The 17399-nt window shown below is 40.5% G+C and overlaps 1 protein-coding gene across 2 annotated transcripts in view; it reads left to right on the top strand.

Annotated features, from left to right (window-relative positions):
• The first annotated feature begins 1783 nt into the window (after positions 1 to 1783).
• The window catches only part of Pggt1b (protein geranylgeranyltransferase type I subunit beta), a 63863-nt gene continuing 48247 nt past the window's right edge, over positions 1784 to 17399 (top strand). For both annotated transcript variants that reach the window (XR_008721853.1, XM_055622740.1), the window contains exons 1-3: positions 1784 to 1923; positions 7296 to 7414; positions 15861 to 15928. Coding sequence is in view for 1 of the 2 variants with exons in the window: in XM_055622740.1 (XP_055478715.1) it covers positions 1784 to 1923; positions 7296 to 7414; positions 15861 to 15928 (327 nt within the window). In the remaining variant the exon portion in view is untranslated. The remainder of the gene's footprint in view (positions 1924 to 7295; positions 7415 to 15860; positions 15929 to 17399) is intronic.

Genomic DNA, 17399 nt, shown 5'->3' with positions numbered 1-17399 from the left:
TGTGTGTGTGTGTGTGTGTGTGTGTGTGTGTGTGTGTGTGTGTGTGTGTGTAAGCATCATGTCTTTGGGGGCAGGCAGACATGGGGGATATCAAATGACAACTTGGTGGAGTTGGTTCTCTTCTTCCACCTTTATGTTGGTCCCTAGGACTTAATTCAGGTTGCCAGGCATGTGCTGCAACTACTGAGTATCAAAAATTACTCAGGTGCTTTGGAGTGTGAGTTTAATAACTATAATACTAACCCCACAGGTCATGTTTTGTAAGAAGTACGTGTTCTACAATTTAAAAAAAAAAGTACACTTTTATTAGGTTGGTGTCTAAATAATCTAGTTTGGGACTAATCTTTGCTGAATTCCTTCCTCATTAGTGCTTGGTAAATTTAAAGGCAATAGTATATGGCCAAGGCAACTTGAATTCCATTTTGTATGAATAAAGTTTTATTGAAGCAGCCTTGGTTATACGTCGTCTATAGCTAAGTATGATTTATATTGAAATTTCAACTGACGGCCTGAATAGTTGTAACAGACTATCAGAACCATAAAACCTAACATTTTTATGGTCCATCCCTGTGGGAAAAAGTCAACCTATAATTGAATAAATGTGTATTATCTGTAAGCATAAATCAACTTCACTAATTTGTTACACTGAATTTATTAAGAGGAAATGTATATCAGTATTTCTAAGCTATCAACAGTAAGGAAATAAAGTATAAGCAGAATTAGTTCTGACGTTGTCTAGTTCCCTTTATACAATCAATGTTTTTAATATTTAAGCAAAGATTAATCCTTATTAAGGAAATACTTTTACATTTATTGCCTTCTTATCTCTCTTTGTATATTTTGTTGTTTTGTTTGTCATAAATTCTGCTTGGATAGCTTTATCTTCTGCTCCTATTTCCTGAGCTTTTGTAAGATGAGCCAAGGCTTGATTATATTCTTTTAATCCTAACTATTCTTGAGTTCTGCCATATAATGCTTTGGTATTTGATGGGTCCATTTCAAGGACCTTCAGTCAATGGAACTGCCCCCTGCCAATTTGACATCTTCACTTTAAAAGTGCCAATATTCAGTACATAGCAGGGATCAAAACGTAAAATGAGGACCATCTGTGCATGCACTTCAAAATAATTCCAGATATTGTAAAAAGATTTAGAAAAATATGCCTGAATCTTCATAATGTTAATTCTTTAGAAAGTTTGGCTTGCCTATTCATGCATCTTAAAACTGTGGCCCTCCAAAAATGAATCTTTGCAAAATTAAACTTTCAGATCGCACACCCGAATGTTTAGGGCCAGGACTTAAAATGTTAGGATTAGCACGTGAAGGTGTTTGACATTTTCACAAACACACACAAAAAAATCTTATGTGCCAGGCGCAGTGGCACATACACTTTTAAGGCAGATGGATCTCTTGAGTTCGAGGCTAGCTTGGTTTACAGAGCGCGTTCCAGAACAGCCAGGGCTACACAGAGTAACCTCGTCTCGAAAAAAAGAAAAAACAAAACCAAACAAATCTTATGGAGGGTATTTACAAACTGAATTTAGGAGACACGAGGATGGAAAACTTTGGTACTGAGTAGAAAAGATTGTCCATCCTAGGGAGAAGAAAGACAAAACGTTCTACTGTTGTTTTCTGTGGTCAACAGTATGTGGCTCGCACAATTTCCTCGGTCTGAGGCAGGCTCTTGGCCCCAATAGAGCCACTGTGGGTATCTCGCTGGAGCTGACTTCACGCCGCACGCCAACTGCTTCCGGATCGTCGTAGCTGTCACTTCCGGAGCAACATGGCGGCCACGGAGGACGACCGGCTAGCGGGGAGCGGAGAAGGAGAGCGGCTGGATTTCCTGCGGGACCGGCACGTGCGGTTCTTCCAACGCTGCCTCCAGGTCTTGCCGGAGCGGTATTCTTCGCTGGAGACCAGCAGGTAACTCGAGGCTGCCGCGGCGGGCTGGCGATGGTGGCCCTCCGGATGCGCGCCGCGGAGCGGCTGGACTGCGGGAACCTGCGGGTCTGCGCTGCTGCCGAGCCCGGCCCTGCCTGGCCTGCCCTGGGCCCCGGGCTCCCCACCACTCTGCACTTCCTTCGCCCCAGCCTCTCTCCTGGCCTCGCCGCTAGCTGCCCGCACCTTCTGCTTGCCCTCTGGGAGGTGTGGAGTTCCTAGCTCAGGACTTTGGGAATCTCCCGGTTTCGCCTCTTTTCACGTCCAAGCCATTTTCTGTGAGCTCCTCCAGTCCCCCACAACTCCCTTAACATCCTGTGAGTCACTTTTTTTGTTTCTTCACGTTTACAAAAGCAAAATACGAAGCGTTTGTCCGTCATGGCCCCTGTACTATCCTTCGCCCTTAGTTCACTGAAAGGCAGGGAAACCCTCTACTGAGATGTGATTAGAAGTTTACTTAGGAGGCATTGTAAATCTAATGGTAGGATAAAAAGGTCCGGTGTTGCCTGAAGCACTGTTAAGTCTGGAGTTGGCAAATGTTTGACATTTGACAGAGTTTAAGGAACTGTTATAGGAGAACTGAGAAAACGAGACGTTTGCTGTGCACTACTATGTTTTGGAGTGAGGCTTCAAGCTGTCTAGGGTCCGAATGTAAGAAACGTTAGTTTTTGTTTTATTTTAGACAAGATCTCACAATGTTGGCCTAACTTGCCCGAAACTCACCGTGTAGACCCACCCTGTTCTGAGACCCTCCTGCCTCTGCCTCCCAAGTGTTGGAATTAAAGACATAAACCACCACGCCCAGTAACACATTGGCTTTGTTCTGGTTCCCCCTACATTTACTGAACCAGGACCTTCCAGTATGTTTTGAACACTTTGTGACAGGTTTATTTTGGGGATTTTTATAGATGACTTCTACAGATGTGATCAAGAAATACTTAACTCAGCCTCTGGTGGTGGCACATGCCTGCAATCCCAGCACTCTTGGGAAGCAGAAGCAGGTGGATAGTGAGTTCACGGCAAGGGTAGTCTGCAAAACGAGTCCTGGACAGCCAAGGCTACCCAAGGAAACCCTGTTTCGAAAAACCAAAACCAAAACCAAACCAAACAAAAAAAAAATACTTAACTCTGGTAGGTGCAGAAATACAACTGAACAAGGCAAGCTAGCAACTCTAAGTTCTGTGCTGCCTATTAATGTAGAGTTTCTGAAGGAAATAGCAAGCACATACACTGTAATCCAGATTTCTTTAGAGAAGCCTTTCTTTACTGCCACCTGACCTCCTGCATTTATTGTTGTTGTTGTTGTTTCTTTAATAACTTATGTCACATAGAAGTCTGTCTTGTTTATAACACTGGGGCTGCCTTGTTTGAGTTGATTGTCAGTAGCCATATTTGGCTATTTTATTCTGGATTGATTAGATCTGATTTAAAATTCCATTTTTTTTTTTACAATAGCCAAAACATTTCAAGTTTTCCACCACATTTTAGCCACTGGCTGTTGTTTTTCAGCATTTACATCATTTCACTATGACTTACAGGACAGCACTGTGCTTGGCCTTTCTTTAGTGGCAGCTGGCATATAAAAGGCACCAACAAATACTTGCCAAACAATGTGAGATGAACCCTGAAGGAGGACAGGAACAGAACTTTTTTAAACATGTAAATTTTTTTATTTTATGTGTATGGGTATTTTGCTGTATTGTGACTAGTGCCCGCGGGTGCCAGAAGAGGGCCTGGAACTGGAGGTGGTTATGAGCCACCGTGTGGGTACTAGAACCTGAACCCACATCCTATGAAAGAGGAGCCAGTGAGCCATCTCAGCAACTCCAAGCTGGACAAAGTCTTTAAAAAGAAACAGTCACGTGTTGTTTATTCTTTCCTGTAGCCGCAGTCATTGCACTGCCTCATGTACTACACGCCTGCACTTCAGATGAACTGTTTTCAGGGAGAGGAATGCGGCTCAGTGGCAGAGAGGCTTCCTAGCATGCTGCAGGCCATGAATCAATCCCAGCATGAAGAAAAGAAAAGAAACAAAAAAGTCTACCCTCCCTGTGAGATGTGCAGGGATAAAGATAGAGCAGGGGGAGTGCCCAACCGATGCCCGGCCCAACCAAAGACCCACCCTATGGGAGAGTGCCAACCCCTGACACTGTGAACGATGCTTGCAGACAGGAGCCCCAAAGTGAAGGAGCTCCTTAAGAAAAACAACGGAGCCAACTAACCCGAGCCCGGAGGGGTTTGCTAAAACTGAAGCATCAACCAAGGACAATGCCTAAACTGGACCCAGTGTTGCAGTGTTGCAGTAGATGGGCAGCTTAGCCTTGAAGTGGGTCCTCTAAGTAAGGAAAGTGGGGACTGCACTGGACACAACTCATTTGCTAGCTTTTTGATCACTTTCCCCTGGCAGGACTGCCTTCACAGGCCACAGGGGAAGAAGACACATTCAGTGTTGAGTCCTGATGCAACTTGATGAGCTGGACTGGACGAAAAAGGGGAGAAGAGAGGGCGAGAGGTTGGGACTGAGAGAGGAGGAGAGAAGGGGATGTAAAGTGAATAAAGTAAATAAATAAGAAAGAAAAGAAAAAAAGTCCAAAACTTGTACCATTGATAGCAGTGAAGAGATAATGATTAACCTTGCTATCAGTAAAGATTTATGATTGCATTTTCAGAATCTAATTTATAAAATTAGATTAGTACGTGTTGGTACTACACAGCATAACCATAGCTCACTCCACACCAACCATTATATATTAGCACATATGTAACATCTTAGGTCATCGGCTGAGAGTTGCTGTCTTCACCCCTATGTCTAGTGCACTGCACTTGTATAGAATTTTTGAAGACTTATTATTTATGAATGTATACATGTGTGTAAATATATATGCATGTGCATGCAAGTGCCTGTGGAGCCAGAGGAGGCTATTAGAGCTCCTGGAGCTGGAGTTACGGGTAGTTGAGACCTGCCCAGGATGAGTACTGGGAACCTTATCCTAAGCAAGAGCAGAAAGTGTCCTGACCTGCTGAGCCATCTCTCCAGCTCCTCTAGAAGGTTTTAAAATAGTTTTTTAGTTTTTTTGTGGCACAGTAATAATGTCATATAAAAGATAACAATATTGGATTTTCAGTGTGTGTGTGTGTGTGTGTGTTTCCTTGATTCGTCTGTGTTTCACTTTGGTTTGGAGTTTGCTTTTTGGGGTTTTTAATTGATTTTAAGTTCTTGTGTTCTTCTTACTGATACAAAGCAGCCAAGCTTACTTATTTATTTATGGAAGTAGGGTCTCACTGTATAGTCCACGATGGCCTCAAGCTCCCAAGATTCTTGCTTCTTCCTCTTTAACACTGTGATTACAGTGTGCAGCCACACTAGCGTAAACACCTAGCTCTTGGGCTAACGCTGGTGTGTATATTTAGACACCCAGGGATATTTTCTAACCTGCTGTTTTTGTAGAATTATACCATTTCTGTTCTTGTACTGTGCTAATTAGGCATAACTAGGGACTGTGAGCCAGAGTTCCTGGAATGAACCACAGCTTCCATGGAAACTTCTCCCAGGCTGGCTAACTGATTAGAACTTCTGTGGTTGTGGAGAGGTTGGAATGTTGCAGGTCTATTGTTAAATTGCAGTTTGCCTTGGGCTATCTTCAGTCCCCTTAATGGCCATTCCATGCCTACCTCTGTGTCTGACCTAACATCCTTGTTACTCATAGATGAAAACATTTGAAATGTATCATATAACAGATTTCTACCAACCAAAAGGCTAAGACTGTCAGAAAATAAGTGAGGGGTCTATGCCAGAGATTTTCCCCTTTTGCTTTAATCTTCAACACCTACCTAATATTTCCACCATATATTTGAAAAGTGATTTAATTTATATGACTTTCTTTGTTCTGGTATTATAAAAAACTTTACCAAACTCTACATTGGAGTGCAGAATTTGGGGTAACCTAAATCTATGTTTCTGGGCCATGTTCACTTATATTGTGTACTGTTTCACTAAAGAGTTGCATTTTTTATTAACAAAAACAAAATTTTTAAAGACCATTCTTGGCAGTGATAAAGAGTTCGGTTATTCTGATTTGAGTCAGGTAAGTAGTGAGTGTGTGCGGGGTGTAGTGGTGACACTTGGACAGGAATTTGGAAACACTGCTCTGTGTGAGCTGACCAGGTTCGCAGGCTAAGAAACCCTTGCTTTGCTCTGTTCTTCAACAACCACCTCCAACTGGGACTTTCAAGTCTCTTCAACCATGAGGCCTCTTTGTGTAGATCTTAGGTAGGGCTGTGTATAAGTCAGGTTGCATTCTTCTAAATATTAAACGGGCAGCTTCAGGAAGAGCTAGATGGCCCTGGAGAGATAGTGTCACAGTAAAGAGTGTGTATAGTTCTTGCAAGGACCCAAGTTCAGTTGGCAGCACCCACAGTGGTTCACTTACAAACTGTCTGCAGTCCCACCCTCACAGAATCTGACAACTCTGCCCTCCATCCCTAGGCGCCTGCACTCCTCTGTGCACACACACCAATCGTTAATCACTCTAGCTGGTGGTAGGACCTGGGAGAATGGAGTTGACAGTAGGGGCAGACTAAAGTCTTACGTAATAACCAACTTTATTCATCGCATCAGTTTATACTTGGAGGCTTCAGAGGAGTCACGTAAGTCAAGTGTCCACAATCACAAGGGCAAGCTTCGCATGATGGCGACAGGCAGGTGGCAGAAACGTGTTTTTCATAGGCACACATAAACAAATGACAATAGCCAGTTGTAATGAGTAAACTAAAGCAGACTTCTATCCCCTACACCGGGAGGAGCACGACAACAGAATCCAAGAACAGGTCCATGTTTTTGAGAAAACTGAGATCACAACTCTTGTCTTGTTTTCTTGGAGTTTTCTCGCAGTACTCAGAATTCTCCTCTTGTAACTCTATTCATGGACTATGTTCGGACATCCCTAATTAAAAATAAAATAAATGTACGAATGTGTCAGACAGACAGACGTGGGCACACATCAGATAGACATGCACACAGCAAATACACAAAACTGCCTTTAGCCTTCAGGTTGTTTATATGCAGGCTTCGTGGATTCCTGTGTCTCACGGTCAGGTAGTGTTCAAGATTTTGACTATACTGCACAAGAATATATTGTGAGGTTTTATTTGTTTTGTTTTCGTATTTGACAAGGTGCGGGTGCCATTTAAATTATTTTAAAAGTAGAACGAAGGGTTTTTGCTGGCTTGGTTTTTTTTTTGTTGTTGTTGCTGTTGTTTCCTTTGGTGTTTTGCTTTGTTTTGTTTTGGGTTTAAGCCAGAAATAGTTCATTGGTTTGATAGTTAAGGTGATATTTTCCCTTTGTTTTGTTTTTTAGGTTGACAATTGCGTTCTTTGCACTCTCCGGGCTGGATATGTTGGATTCCTTAGATGTGGTGAACAAAGATGATATAATAGAATGGATTTATTCCTTGCAGGTCCTTCCCACAGAAGACAGTGAGTGAGTTTTTAGCATTTTATTTTTAGTATGATTAGCTGTTCTTGGCGTGACATGCATGGGATTAACAAATTGTAGTATTCATTTTCTTAGCATAGCTTTACATGTCCTTATTTATCCAGTAGTTCAGCACCTCCTTTCTGTCCCAATACAACATGTATCTAGTATTGCCATTAATCTGTCTTGAGAAAACAACTTTGAGTCATGGGAGTTACACTGAGATTCATAAATGTAGCAACACACTATGTTGGCTATACCTATATTAATAATTAATATTAATAATTAATTATTTGTATTTGATGTTTATATATGACTAGTCTTAGCATTTGCTCTGTTTTTTTATTCTCAGCTATTGTTTTTCCTCTTCAGAAATTTTTTCTTGCTCAATTGCTCTATTTCTTGGTCAGTTGCTGTTTTTTAAGGGTATTTTTTTTTATTTGTTTGTTTGGTTTTGGTTTTAGTTTTTTGAGACAGGGTTTCTCTGTAGCCTTGGCTGTCCTGGTCTTGCTTTGTAGGCCAGCCTGGCCTCAAACTCACAGAGATCCGAGATCCACCTGCCTCTGCCTCCCTCAGTGCTGGGATTAAAGGTATGCACTACCACACCCTGCTAAATCTCCAAAATTCATAACTTCATGAGGAGCATGTTTTGAGAGAAAGCAGCACACAGTGTATCTTTGGTTTACACAAAATATAAATGTGGCTCAAACTACCTGAAGTCATGCTGTGTGCTTAGAAGGAAGTAGAGAAGCTTCTGGAGTTTTCACATGTACATTTCACAGGAGTTCATGAGTTGTTTAGTTCTGACAGGTGTGTTTCCCTTTTTGGTGACAACTTTAAAGTTAGAATTGTGGTTTTGCCATATCTTTTGAGGTGAATTGAACGTCTATTATATTGTTAGTTACATGAACTTCTTGTTTGTTTTTGTTCATCTTTTAAGCTATTTGCCAAGCCACCCGCCCCCGCCCCCCAGAGTTTGCTAACTCCTAGAGGGTATTTTTCTTTCCTGTCAGTATGGTTAGACTGACAGTCACTTGAGTCTCCCCTCTTTTCACATTTAGTCTAGAACATTTTTTGCTTCTTTACATATTTTCTCTGATAATGCATTTATAAACTAAGTAGACTTTGCCTTTGCAACTCATAGGTCCATATTTATATGATTTTTGTCATGCTACAGAAAGTTTAGTTAAATGAAGCCTGCAGTTGATTAAGAAATTATTTGTTAGAATTGACTTTAAATTTTATGGAGTGAATGTTAAAAAAGATACATGTCAGATTTGAAGAAGATTGTGGTTGCCTAATTAAAATATTTGAGTAAAACAATGATGGCACATTAGTTTTTACCTAACTTATCAATTCAGCAAAAGTTTTAGAAGTTAGCAAGACTATGGAGGAAATTTTAATAATCTGTTACTGAAACTAAAAATATTCAAACTTAATGCAAATTTGTAGTATAATTTTTTAAAAATCTTATCTGACAAATTCTCTCCTATATCTGATGGTAGCCACACAGGTGTGTATCCACCGAGAACCTCACATTATGACCTTGGGTGAATCAGGGTTTTGCATATGGGATGAGGGCAGAGGTCGAGTTGAGGCTGGTGTTCTTTTAAGAGGACAGCAAGTAAGGACTGAAGTGTGGCATCAGCAAGCTGAGGAACGGCAAGATAGCTCACTAGAAGTAAGGAGAAGGCACCGATTGGATGTGTCCAGCCTCCAAAATAATAATCGTCATTATTTTAAAATCACTAAGCTTGGGTGATGAGATCACTGAGCAGGTAAAAGGTACTTACTACCAAGGCCAGTGGCCTGAGTTTGATCTCCAGGACTCACACGATAGCAGGAAAGAAGCAACTCTAGCAAGTTGTCCTCTGATGTTCACACACATGCTGTGTCATGCACATGCCCACACACATACATAAATGTGAACTAAAATGTTTGTTTTAGTAACAAATTAGAAACAAAATAGGTGTTCATCAAATCTCAAATATTTAATAAAATATGACCCAAGAAAAATTGCTATGATAGAGGAAAGCCTGACTAAAAGTCTGTCATATGGTTAAATGACAAATTGAAAGCATACAGGGTCAGCATGGTGGTGTATACTCATAGTTCCAGTTACCTGGAACTTGAGGCAGGAGGATGACTAGAGGACAGGAGTTCTAGACCAGCTTAGGAAATTACTGAGACCCTTTCATCTTGTCTCAGAAACAAATAAGCAAATGGAAAAACACAGGTGTTTAACAGTTAAGTCTGTAAATGTGAGTGTATAGAGAAAGCCCTTGAAAGGATAGATAGCACATATGTGTGGAGGAGGAAGTAGATGGAACAGAGCTAGGAGATATCAGGATAAGATAATTTTTTCTAGGTATCTAAAGAATTTGAATCATGAATTAAAAAAGTTCTGTTTAACCTCTCTTTAAACAATGGAAATAAACAATTTAAAATTAAAACCAATATACAAATATGTATTTGCTAATAGAAGAAATAATGTACATTATTTAATATTTTGTAATTTTTCAAAGCCCAGCCAGATCATTATCAGAGTCATTCTTTATCTAACCCAGAAGAAACTGAGAGACAGGGTGTTTGTGGGTAACCAGCTGCTTTCTGATTGGATTTTCTATGTTAGACCCACTTCACAGAAGGAAACACATTCCTAGCACGGTACATCTGACCAGACACCATGGTTGGGGAGCTCGTAGGCCCCAGAGGTGAACCTGTTACTGTTATTCTGCTAAACTGAAAACATACCAAGCTACCCTCCAGATATATAGTTTTCTGTTAATTGGTACAGCTCTCAGACCTCTTCAGAGAAGTTTCTTTGTGCAGTAGAAAGTGGTTAAAACAGAAACTCAACAAGGGGCAAAGGCCAGAGACTCTGTCTGTCTGTCTGTCTCTCTTACTCACTCTCCTACCTCTCTTCCCAGTCCAGGGTTCATTGTGGGTCCAGAGGTTGGGGAGAATAGGAGCAATACAGTGTCTTCTGGGCATAGCAGGACTTCTGCACTTGCAACCTCACAGCAGCTGTGGTTGCCTGAACAAGACCTGCACAAGATCAAGCCAGTGAGCATTCTAGCATGGCGGCAGGTAGAGCTCACAAGCTCTCACTGCTGAGGAGCTGCGAGCAGTTGGTGACTCCTAAAAAAGGATGGGACAGGACAGTGTTCTTTGTAAAACTTTCTTTTGTAGATGGCCCCCACTCAAGACTGATGAGCAGCACATATTGGAATTGAGGGATTATTAAAAAAAGAAAAGAGGACCCAGAGTTGGGGGTGGGAGGGATCAGGAGACAAGTGAGTCATGAATATGATAAAAATACATTGTAAAATTATAAAAGCATGAATGAATTTTATAAAAGAACTGTGTCTGAGTCCTTGCAGAGATTTTAAAGGATAGAGTTGAACTGAAGTAGCAGCTCTCAGGTCTCAGGTGCTGCCTCACTTCACAAGTGCCATATATCACATTTGAGGACATTGTACATAGTCAGCCACTTAACTTGGGATTGTAAAAACTCGGCTGGCATCTTATTAAGTATGTTCTTAGGCCTTTGGAACATTGGGCCCTTCTTATCAGAGGAAGTATTTAGGAATCGGGTCAGGTTGGGGTTATATCCCATTGCTCTATAGAGAAGGATAGTGAGGTCCAGAGGCTTCATAATTTGTTCACAGTAACAGACTGTAGTGACGCTAGAGGAAACACTAAGGTAATGTTTGGTTCTCTGTTGATTGAGTGCAGTAAATGCTGCAACTTTGAAGCTATTCTGACAGTAATGAACTGGCATTTTCCTTAGAGTCTGTAAGATAACACACCTAGTCAGGTAATACGGACCATCAGTAAGAAGGCTGACTACTGAGAGGAGATATACTTACTGTCGATTTTCTTTCTCAGTAGATACTTTGAGGTTGTTCCTCCCTGTCCCTCCCTCTGTCTTTGTCACCCTTTCTCTCTTGTCTGTCTTTCTCTTTGCTTATTTTTGAGGCCACCCTGTCCCTGTAACTCAGGCTACTAGAAGTTACCATTTAGCCTGAGCTACTCTTACACTTGTGGTCTTCCTGCCTCAACTTTTTGGAATTTTCAGTCTACCACCACACCTTGGTTGATTCTTAAAAAGAAAAACTTCTTCCAACTATAGTAAGTGTGGTTTCATGTAGGCTAGATACGGCAAGGTACATGTTTAGGATGACAGCATCAGTTTGAAAAACATGGTGACCCAGTCCATCCCCAATCTGTGTCTGTAGGACTCCACTAGCCGTTGATGGCTCAGATAAGTTCTAAAGCTCCAGTCTCTTAAGAAAGTCCTCCATCTGCCATCTCTTTAATCTCAGTCTTGTTCTAAAACTAACCTTTGAAATTTAGAAAACAGACAGGAAAATACTGTTTAGCTGTGGATTGCTTTGCTTTCACATGTACATTTGTTTGTTTTTGGAGCTGGGGATAAAACTGAGGCCCAGAGTATGCTAGGTGAGCAAGTGCTCTCCATGGTCTACACCCCAGCCCAGCTATTCAGCCTTCAGTCTCTTTGGGTCTTCCTTGACATCTTGAAACAAGGAACTGGGCACATTGTATTCTCCTAGTAAGAAAGTCTTGTGTTCCTTGAGACTTGTGAAGACTTGGTTCTGTATCTATAAAAGCACACATTTTAAAATAAAATTACCAGATTCCTCACTGGAATTCTATCTGCCTAGTACAGAGACCTAACTTTTAAAGTGAAATCAAACCATGGCTGGTTCAAGTTTTGAATTATATCGGCAGCCTGAGCTCACAGCGATAGTGGTGCTGTGACCTAAGCATTTTGTTATGTGTGCCTAAATCTAATTTGGAATGGATTTGCTTTTCAGAATACAGTTTTCCCTTCAAAGGGGGGAAAACATACAGCTCTTACAGAAATCAACTCCCTTTGTTAAAGTCAGTCTTTTTTGTTGTTTTGTTTTGTTTGTTCTATGTATCTCAGTTTTAACACAAACTCATATTCCCCCGCCTCAGCCTCCCAAGAGCTGTGCACTGCCACATCAAGCTGAAGTGTTTTGAAAATTCTCATTAAGTGTTTATATTTTGTAAGCTTGTGGTACGTGTGTACGTGCCACAGCGCCTGTATGGAGGTTGGAGGAAACGTCATGGAGTGGATTCTCTCCCTCCGTCTTTATATGGGTTCTAGGGATAGAACTCAGGTCATGAGCCTGGCCTGTCAGCTGCCTTTACCCAGTGAGCCATCCTGCCCAACATTGTTTGTAAGACTATCTAAATGTGCTATCTTATCCTGCTTGTCATATCTTTATTTTGAACTCGGAACAAAACCACAACCTTTACAATGAGATATTAGCCAATTATCAGGCAGGCAAAAGTCAGTTTTGTTGTTTACCTTTTTTTTTTTTAATCAAAGCACTTCTTGGTGTCATTTAAAAAATTTATTTATTTAACCTCATATTATGTGCATTAATGTGAAGGTGTCAGATCCCTTGGAATGGGCATTACAGACAGTTGTGAGCTGCCATGTGGGTACTGGGAATTGAACCTGGGTTCTTTGGAAGAGCAGACGGTGCTCTTAACCACTGAGCCATCTCCAGCCCCTTTCAAATTTGTTTTGTTTTTTAAATTAATTTATTATGTATACAATGTTCTGTCTGCATGTATACATGCACACCAGAAGAGGGCACCAGATCTCATTATAGATGGTTGTGAGCCACCATGTAGTTGCTGGGAATTGAACTCAGGATGTCTGAAAGTACAGTCAGTGCTCTTAACCTCTGAGCCATCTCCCCAGCAGTGTTTATCCTTGAAGCATATGTTTTAAACGTTCTTTGATAAAACAACCCCAAATACCTTATCATAAACATACATACACATATTCTATAAATATGTGTATTTATACATATACAAATTATTATGCTCATTGCATCCCCAGTACTCAGTTTTTATTTTTCTGATTGTATTCTTCTGTTCTATTGTTATCTATTTATTTCTATTGTAACATACAGTTGCCTGTCTGAAAGGGGTGCCACAAAAGTAGAGGGTCCATTAACCGAGATGTTTTAATTTAAAATATGGTTATCTAGGCTTCATATTCATGATTGTCATGTAACCTTGAAATAGGACCCAAGATGTCTCTTGTCAAGTTCTATGTACAACTGACTCTTGTGGGCAGACTGTATGCAAGGAACATTTTATTTGTTTTGCTCATGCAAAGTATGAACGCTAGATGGTGCTCTAGAATAAAGCTTCAGCTTTTCCGTGAGTATACTTGTGATAAATTGGGAGCAAATTGCAATTACTTGAATATGATGAAATGGTAAGTTTCTAGAATTATAAAGGAAATACCAGTAGCAAACAAACTTCATAGGAACTAGAAAGGAATGTGTAATGAACTTAAAAATGGTAAATGTGTTCTCTTAATAAACATCACTTTCAAAATATTGTTACTTAAGTATATGGCTGATAAGCCAGTTTGATATTTCTTGGGCCCTAGGTTTAATGTTAGTAAACATGCATTGAGAAATAAGATCTTTCTTTGATGTTGTTGTTTACACTGAAACTTTTTTTCAATCTATCTGCATAGTCCACAAGCAGTTCAAAAGAGCGAAGAAATACTTACATTGTCTTCCTTATGCTGGAACTGTTTCTGAAGACTGTAAATAGAATTTCATGATGGCACTGTATGGAAAAGAAGAAAGGACACTTTTTAATTTGATGAAATTTTCCTTAAAAATTCCAAAAAGGAGTGGGGACGCATTTCTATTTGTTTCAGTTTTGGTAATATTTAATTGGCCAATTTTAAATAGTTGCTGCTTACTAAGCCATAGTCATTGCTAAATTGTAACCTGAATATACCCCTTATCCCTTAAAAGAAACCTGCAACATTCTACTTGCAGGATGTTACTGTTGCAATTAGAAAGTGGAGGAAATTTCACCTGGGTCTGCTGGTGTGTGCCTGTGCTCTCATCTCTTGGGAGGAAGAGACAGGAGAATCTGGAGCTCAAGGCATTGGCTATATAACAGTTCAAAGGCCAACCTGAACTACATAAGACTGTCTCAGATAGATAGATGATAGATGGATGGTAAATTGGTTAATAGGTAGATAGGTAGGTAGATGAAACCAACTCAGACAGGTTGTTAATTGCATGTAAATACCAGGAAGAAAAGGTCATGTGTTTGATGAGTTAGGCTTCTTGTGTACATGCTAAGGAAATGACATTTTGCCCAGTACTCAGAAGCATTTTCTTTGAAGCCAGACTGTATATAAAACACTTTACTTTCTGAAATGTCCTAAGTTATCAGGGGACTCAAGAGCTTCCTAATGAAGGTATAGACCTACACTCAGAATATGCATAGAAAAGCTTTTGTCAAACAGAAGTAGAAATGGGATCAGATTTTTATATTGAATTATCAAGAGTTGGTAGCTTGGCAGGAGATCTTTAAAAAGAGGATCGTATAGGGAAATACACTTTTTGACAGTGCTTTTTTTTCACCTTTAAAATGATAAAAACAAAGTTATGATGAAAGGATAAAGGCATCTATGTGGAATTATGCTGAACCTATCCCAAAGATTCTTTTTATTCATTTTTCAGTCATACATTGGGTTCTGCTCTGGGACGTTGTAGATGAGAGTTACAGTTATACTTCACCTGATGTTAAAATGCAGTGTATCCTTAGCAGTCTCGCCACCATCTGTGTGTGTGTGTGTGTGTGTGTGTGTGTGTGTGTTTGCGTGCACGCGCTTGCCTATGTCTGTGTGCATACACTCAGTACAGTCAGAAAATGTAATGAAAGAGCAGAAGAGAAAGCCAGAGGGATACTATTTGAAAAGAATTTAAGTGATAGCTGGTCTGGTAAGAGTCTTGTGTCTAAGAAACTAAAAGTGAGGGTTGAGGAGCAAAGGAGAGCTCCTCGCTAAGAGCCTGCAATGAAACTGAGACTTCAGCCACACAGAGACAGGAACGAATTGTCTGCCCACAATGTAGCTGAGCACTCACATACATTAAATAAATAAATCTTTTTTAAAAATCTTATGTTTGAACACCCTTCCCAATTAAAAAAAGAGAGAGAGAATGAGCCTTAATTTGTAAGAGGATTTGCTGTGAAAGGAAGAGGACCTGAGTTCAATGCCAGCACCCACATAAAAGCCTGGCATGGCTATGCATGCCTGTAGCTATTGGAGGGTGGACTGGCTAGCCAACATGGCCGAAACAGTGAGCTTCTGCCTCAGTGAGCCTTGTCTAAATATAAGGTGGGGCAGTAGAGGAAGACTCCTCGTGTCTTCTTCTAGTCTCTGCATTGCACACACAACCATGTACCCCCTTGCTCACCTGCATGCACATGCACCGTGGGTATATGTAGAGAAAATGGGGCTTTGGTACTAAAGCACTGTTACTGAATGATTGTATGTTTAAACCGCTTTGGAGTCTGTTCAGAAATGGTGTATTTTAAATAAGCACATACTTTGTTTTCTAGGATCAAATCTAAGTCGCTGTGGTTTCCGAGGCTCTTCATACCTGGGTATTCCATTCAATCCATCAAAGGTTAGTTCTCTTTATGTTGGAAGGTGGGAAAAGGATGTAAGGAGATTTTAGTGGGAAGCAGATGAAGTCATTTAGAAAGAACTAGGCTTCTAGGTTTAATATGATAAATATTAGTGATTTCCTGGAGAAAGTGTAAATACAATGCTCAGGTACTTTCCATGAAGCCAGGAAACTTACCTGTGTGACAGGACTTATGCTGGGCTCTTATTTCTCAGGAGAGAGAAAGCTGTTTTCTGGGAAGTGACTGGCATCCCAGGGCATGATTAGTGACTTTTATAGCTTTCCCAGCATTTTAGACAGAGGCTTTTCAACAGGTCCATGCCGGTATACAAAGATGTCCTAACAAAGCAAAGCTTTTTCTTCAAAGAAGCAGGTCCACAACAGTAGCTGTAGGTTCTACTTGTGCCCAGAATTACCAAGTTTTTTCATAGTAGAAAGTGGAGAAATGTATGAATTTTCCCCCCTCTTTCTTTTTTTTCACCATTATCGGTATGGAATTCAGGGCCTCAAACATACCAGGTTTTACCAACTGAGCCATATCCTTACCTCTTTTCATCTCTTTTTAAAAAGAGGTCTCACAAGCTAGATGCTTGAAAGCTCATACCTGTGATCATCGCCCAGCATGTGGGAGCCTGAGATAGGAGGCTCTACAGTAAGGTTAAGGTTGGCCTTAATTCTATAATCAGTTCTATGCCAACTTGGGCCACAAGTAAAAATGTGCCTCAGAAGTAAAGAACAAACAAAAAGAGGCTTTTTTCTTGATGGATTAGGCTGCTTATAAGATGGGATTACTTCAGGCCCATCAGTCAGTATGGGATCACTCTGAGTATTTCAAGAATTATGTGTAGTTGAAAACTGGATGAGAAACTCCCAGGTTTTTTCATAATCTGATTCAAGGTCTTGGAATAAGTGGCAGTGATTGTAGCGATAACAAGATTGAAACAAGACTGTTTAGCTTTATTCTTCTCACTGAAACTATAGACAAGCTAATCTGAATCAGGGTCAGATGACATCAACAAGATGTCTTCAGTTAAGTGCCTTGGTAGCCGGCAATATGGCAACAAAGGATTCATAAAATGCGGATTTTTTTTCATGCATGTGTTTTTCAAGTTAACCCGACCCTGAGTAAAGGAAGGCTCTCTAGTTAGCCATAATGAGCTTAATTATCTGCCTTTGTAGGGAATGATGCCTGTTGTGTAGCACCAGACCACATGCAGATGTAAGCTGTACTTGTTGGTGTAAAACAATGATTTTATTACACTTTTATGAGATAACCTCCACCTCTAAGCATTTCATATTGTATTTTTTAAAATTTGTTTTGAGACAGTCTTGTAATAATGTGAGGTTGACCCTAAAATCCGGGGTTCATGCCTCCCAGGCTAGCACTGTGGATGTGTGCCGTTGTACCCGAATCTCTACATGCTTTAGAAATACCAAGAACTAAAATGTCCCTTAAGAATTAAATGTTTGC

Source organism: Psammomys obesus, unplaced genomic scaffold (assembly GCF_907164565.1).
Source record: "Psammomys obesus unplaced genomic scaffold, mPsaObe1.curated_primary_1811, whole genome shotgun sequence".
NCBI lineage: Eukaryota > Metazoa > Chordata > Mammalia > Rodentia > Muridae > Psammomys > Psammomys obesus.
Note: the sequence above shows the minus strand (reverse complement) of the source record. Positions and strands in the feature narration are given on the sequence as shown.